General features: G+C 43.8%; 1 protein-coding gene across 1 annotated transcript; it reads left to right on the top strand.

The window, feature by feature from the left end:
* Nucleotides 1-2226: 2226 nt before the first annotated feature.
* On the top strand, nt 2227-5507 carry LOC306963550 (uncharacterized protein; the record flags this gene model as incomplete). The annotated part of the gene is made up of 7 exons (XM_079557124.1): nt 2227-3250; nt 3334-3433; nt 3520-3668; nt 3779-3891; nt 4931-5020; nt 5094-5216; nt 5306-5507. The coding sequence occupies 7 exons, from the start codon at nt 2227-2229 to the stop codon at nt 5390-5392; spliced, it is 1686 nt and encodes a 561-aa protein (XP_079413250.1). The 3' UTR covers nt 5393-5507.
* Between the last annotated feature and the right edge of the window lie 547 nt (nt 5508-6054).

Here is a 6054-nt window from a genome sequence, read left to right as displayed (position 1 = left end):
CCGAACAAAAAAGTACATAACGTGGTTGCTAGGCAACCCACACGAAGTCGGCCATTTTGGGAAATATCGCGTGATCTGGCGCCGAAGGCGCATTTCTTGCCTTTGCTCTTTTATAAACTCAACCGAGGGTGGCAGCGTCATTTTAACCACGTAGGGCGCGGCAGCGCCCCCCGGTTGTTGCGGTGGCGTGCGACGGCGTGCGCCAACCGGCCAACGCTGCTCGCGAGGGCCTCTAAATGCCGCTTGCGGCTTTAATTATTATTATTATTATTATTTTTTTTCTTCTCCCCCCCCGGAGGCCGTTTCGGCCACTTCCCACTGATGAAAAGTCCTGAATTTTTGCCCAAAATTCAATTAGGTGAAAAAAAAAACTTTCACATCTCCAAAATGCAAAAATTCAAAAAAATGGCGCGTCAGCGCCCCCTGGAAAAACGACGTTAACATTGCGGCCTATGGCCAGACCCCCCAAAATCCCGAAAACCCTGAAAATTTTAGTTCGTCTTAGACGAAAAAAATTCGGCACAGTGATTGGTCGCATGAAGCCAGAAAAAAAGACATATTACGCGGTTGCTAGGCAACCATCTGTATGGCGGCCATATTGGCCAGAAGAGCGACCTGGCGCCGAAGGCGCCTTTTCGTGCCCTTGCATTTGAACGAACTCGTCCTAGGGCGTTGAACGCAGCGACCCCTCGGTCGCTCCAGATCATCTACACATGTGGGGCATTAAAAGTTATTAAAAACTTTCTAATAGGATTTCCGGTTTTGTCATGGCAACGCCATGAATTTGGCGTTCGTTTTCGGCGTTCGCCGTCGCCTTCGAAGAGTCATAACTCGCACATACTTTGGCCGATTTTAGTGAAACTTGAATCGTTGGTCGAGTCGTCGGCCCCGGATGTTTTGATATGGGAATTTTGAAAATGGGCGCAATAGCGCCCCCTGCAGAGCACCGAATAAAAATGAATGGGGAAAAAAAGTAAACTTTGTCGTAGACAAAAAAAAATTGGCACACACATCCGTCACGTGACCTCGATCAAAAAGTAAATTATGGCCACGCCCATTTTCCCACCGTGTTGCCATGGCAACGACCCGAAATAAAGTTTGGCGTAGCCAAACCAAAATTGGTACACACCTTCGTCATGACCTTCCGAACAAAAAAGTACATTACGTGGTTGCTAGGCAACCAACAGGAGGTCGGCCATTTTGGGAAATATTGCGTGATCTGGCGCCGAAGGCGCATTTCTTGCCTTTGCTCTTTTATAAACTCAACCGAGGGTGGCAGGGACGGCATAACCCCGTAGGGCGCGGCAGCGCCCCCCGGTTATTGCGGTGGCGTGCGACGGCGTGCGCCAACCGGCCAACGCTGCTCGCGAGGGCCTCTAAATGCCGCTTGCGGCTTTAATTATTATTATTATTATTATTATTATAGGTTCTCTTCTGTTGCTCATAAACAACTATGCCAGTGACAGCAGCGCATTCATTCCCCACACTGCACTGGGGATACTGCTTCTCATCACTGCAGCCTTGTTAGCTTATGCAGGTTTGTAACACTATCTTTTTAAAATATATTAGTCCGATATCATATTATGTATGTTGTATTAAACGTTTTCTTTTTTCCCCACAGCGGTCAGCCGCTGCCTGAGTCGTGCACAGTTGTTTTCCACCCTGTGTCTGACCCTCTCAGCCCTGTGGTGTGGTTTGGGACTCGTCCACATTTTGATGGGACAGAGGGTGCTGGAATTTGATGAGCTTAGACTGGCTCTGATCCCCGGTTTGGCTGCATTTAGTTTAGCCTTGTTCCTCATAGGCTTCATAGCAATAATTGTAAAGAAAGTCGTCTTGTTTATCATTGCGATCAGCATTAGTTTGGCTTGTGCTCATCAAATAGCCGATTTGTCAGTGGGAGGTTTTGGCCACACTGCCACTGCGGCCAATTACCTCCTTGCATTTCTTGTTGGTGTTTATTTTGGAGTTGGATGTCTGCTGTCCGTCATCACTCATGGGAAAGTGAAGCTCCCAGGAACAGGTCTAAAAGACAAAGTGAGTCAGAAACCAGAGCAGGGCGAACACTGCAGTGATATAGTCACCGTAGGTTTGGTCATGAACTTGCTCTCTGCCGCTGTGGTAGCCTGCCCGCTGTTTGGCGCGGTGCTTAACCCCGGACACATCTGCTGGCTATGGACTGCAGCAGTTTACCAGTTTGCTATGTGTGTACTCCTCTTCAGAGCCATGGACACTTTAGCAGCAACTTTCTTTGCTTTCATGACGTTACTCAAATTTACTGAAGGCTTCTCTGTCCTTCTGTATGGAAACCCTCCTATTTTCCCTCTGGCTTCCCCAATTGTCTTCTCCATCCTTTTTTCAGTCCTTGCTGTCTTTAACTGTTTAAAAAGCCTGTTGTATGGAGTCTACCCGTTGTTCTACGCAGCTTACTGCATTGCAATAGCAACACAGTCTATTAAAGGTGTTCAGGGTGTACAAGCAGCTATATTCATTGTTACGATAGGTATGATTTTATTGCACTCCTTCGCTAAAGTCCCTCCAGGGCAAGAATGTTTCAAGATTTTACTCAACAGAATTAAATGTGTTACTTTTAAGACCAAAGACAAAAAACAACATGTGCCTTATCTAGGGTTCTCCAAATATGCTGATGCAGAAGTGTTGGGGCACGCTTGCAACATTCTGGCTGCCTTTGGCCTCAGTAGTTCTGGTGGAAGCCCTCTGTCCTCAGTTCTGCCCTGGGTAGTTGTGGGTGGTGGCCTTCTTCAGCTACTCTGTGGCTCAGTGGCTTTTTCCAGAGGCAAAACATTTGAAAGCACTGTTTTTGTCTTCTATGGAGTACTGTGGACATTCTGGGGCTCGGTCAGATACGGCGGCGTCTATGGTGACGTTAGAGGCTTCGGTGTAGCAGTTGGCATCATCAGTTTTATGTTGTTTAACTGTTTGGTGACAATTGCAGCACTGTTTCTCAACGTGGCCTGGTTTGTATACGCTCTCACCTTCCAGCTCATACTCATTAGCTTCCTGTTGGATGCGGTGGGAGCGCTGCCTCATGGGTACGACATCGGGGTCTCTATTGTCTTTGGCCTTGTCAGTTTTTATTGCTTCATGGCCAAGATGCTTTGCAGCACCTTCCAGTCACCGCAGATCCCTTTGGGGAAACCTATTATTAGACTGAGTGGGGTTGGTGGAGGCGTGGATAGCTGCCCACATGTCCCCGCGCGCAAAGCCACATCTGTGCAGCAGATTGCAGGTGAGAAAATACAGCATATAGAAAATAATTAAGAAACTTTGATTCCTTTGAGTAATAATAACTTTGGTCTGCCTGTCTTAAAGATATAATGAAGAATGGAGGTATATGTGGAATGCCTACAGACACTGTTTATGTGTTAGTAGCAGCTTGCAATCGTCCGGATGCAGTAGTCAAAGCTTACAAGTAAGTTTGATTTATTTCTTTTTAGAGCATCATTACTTTTCCACTGATATAAAAGTGCTAATTAACTTAATTTATCCGACTGGCAGAGTGAAAAAGCAGGCAGAGGGCCGGCCCATGTCAATGTGGATCTCTTCTATTAAACAGCTGGAGCCAGTGCGACACCTGCTGGGCCCCCTGCTGCTGGACTTTATGGAGGCAGCGTGGCCCTCCTCCATCAGTATGGTTATTCCCAGAGGTAGGATATTTCAGCTGACTGTGTGGTGTTTTGTTTTGTCATAGCATGTGTCCGTTTAATATCCTTTATTAAAACTTTATTAATAATCCTTTATTTATTTTGATGGACAGGACCGTGGATGGACGTTTTTGGTTTAGGGGATGCAGCCACACACATTGGGACACCACAAAGCATTGCCATCAGGATCCCAGACTGTGCTGTTGCAACTCACCTCATAAATTTGGTGAGAAGTCCTATGCGCATTCATGCCTCATGTTGAACACCAGAAAAACTGTGTGCATGTACTTCTCAAAACGCCATGTCAAAGTAACCAGATCAAATGTCTTTCTGAACGGAGTACACCTTGACCTGGTCTCAGAATTTAAATACCTTGGGGTAGTCCTGGATCCAACACTTTGCTTCAAAAGTCATGTAAAGAAAACAGTGGCACAGGTAGTCCAATTTGATCTTCAAAATTTCCGGCATATGTGCTATTTTATTCAATGATTATTTCTCAATGTGACTATTGCTTGACTATCTGGTCTCTTGCTTGCCCCACAACACTTAAAACCATAGAAAGTTTCTATAAAAAGGCATTAAAAACATAAACAAAATGCTATCAAACCACTACTGTCATGTTCTACCCACCACTGAAGGACACAGAGGACCACGTGAGCCTCCACCAGAGGAGACTTGATAAAATCCCACAGGCGCACCCTCGGTCAGACGGTCCTGTCTGTCCGAGGGTGGGAACCTGTGGAATAGTCTTCCTCTAACACTGAGAGAATGCCCTACATATAGCTCGTTTCAATCCCAGCTGAAAAAAAGGCTGTGGGTAAACCAAAGTTACACACGTTAAATTTATTCTGTAATTCTGTTATTCTGTAATATGAACATTAAGATAAGTGAACATGGATGAGTGTTTGTAAAGCTTAATGAATTTGTAGGTCTAATGTGATTATTGTGTTTAGGACTTTTGATGATTTATTGATAACGATGTACTTATTGTAGGTGAACATTTTATTTTGCAATGTTTTGTGACCCCTGTGTGACCCTAGCCTTTGGGACTACGGGTCAAAAAAATAAATAAATAAAAGTATATTTCAGGAAGATTATTCAGAAATTGTGCACTTATGCCGGACTGATGCCACTTACAGGACATGTTTTCTCTTCTAATTTTTATTCCCGTCATTTAAGATGTTTTAGCTTGAAGAATATTTACAATTAAGGAAACATCATTATTATTTTTTGACCAATCTCTCACAATTATTGTCTTCTCAAAGGTTGGGCCCATCGCAGTGACATCAGCCAACCCGACAGGAGAAGCAGACACAACTCACCATAACCAAGTTTTTGCAAAGTTGGGTGACAAGGTAAAGCAATTGTTGATTAATGAAAGGCAAACACTACTGTGCTGAATGTAACATAATGCACATTTGTGATCAGGTGGATGGTGTGTTGTGCGACGGAGCCTCTCCTGAAAACATAGCGTCTACAGTAGTCGACTGCACTAAGATCGAGTCGGGACAGATTGGTTTCTTCAGAGTCGGTCTCATTCCTAAATCCAAGGTAATCGACCATAACCTGTACTTATAACTACATTTATTTTGTTAAATTCTGTCCCATACTCACATGTCTTTTTGGTGTATCTTGAAAAGGTGCTGCAGATTTTTGAGGAGGTTCAGAGGCGGCACAGACAGGGGCAGACAAATCCTGCTTTTGAAAATGATGTTGATTCTGCCTGAATCTGCCCGTGATGGAGGAGAGCTCTTCTGAATCGGGACATCGTCTGCTGCTAAATAACGAACATACATTTTATACTACAGCATAGTGTGATTGTTATTATTATGTTTACTTTGTACTGGTATTTGATTGCACTATTATTTTTTATTTAAGACAATAAAAGTGTTTAAAACGAAACAATGGGCTTCAACCTAATTGAATGTACTCTAGAAGATACTCCGGTAAACATTACTCAAAACTAACTCTACAGTTTTTAATAATACATTAACACACACACACACACACACACACACACACAGACCATTAAGACACTTGAAAGGATACAGAAACAACTGTGGTATTTGGAAACTCGTGATGCCACTGCTCAGTAACTATTGCCACGAGTCTGCTAGAAATCTCGGGGTTGTTTTGGATCGTGTGTTTAACTTTGACAGACATATAAGTTCTGTCGTCAAGAAAGCTTTTTTCAGCTGCGTTTGCACAGCAAAGTCAAATAGAGGTGTCTTATTTACAACTACGACAAAAAATGAGGGGGCAAAAAGTATAAGTAAGATAATAAGATTAAAATAAACAGATTATAAAAAATGGCAACATGGGCTGTGCAGGTTTACAGTCAACGTGTAAGTGGCTGATAAAATGATGCAGATAAAGTGACGCGATATAG

Source organism: Gobius niger (genome assembly GCF_951799975.1).
Source record: "Gobius niger genome assembly, chromosome: 5".
NCBI lineage: Eukaryota > Metazoa > Chordata > Actinopteri > Gobiiformes > Gobiidae > Gobius > Gobius niger.
This window is presented reverse-complemented; position numbering and strand designations above follow the sequence as displayed.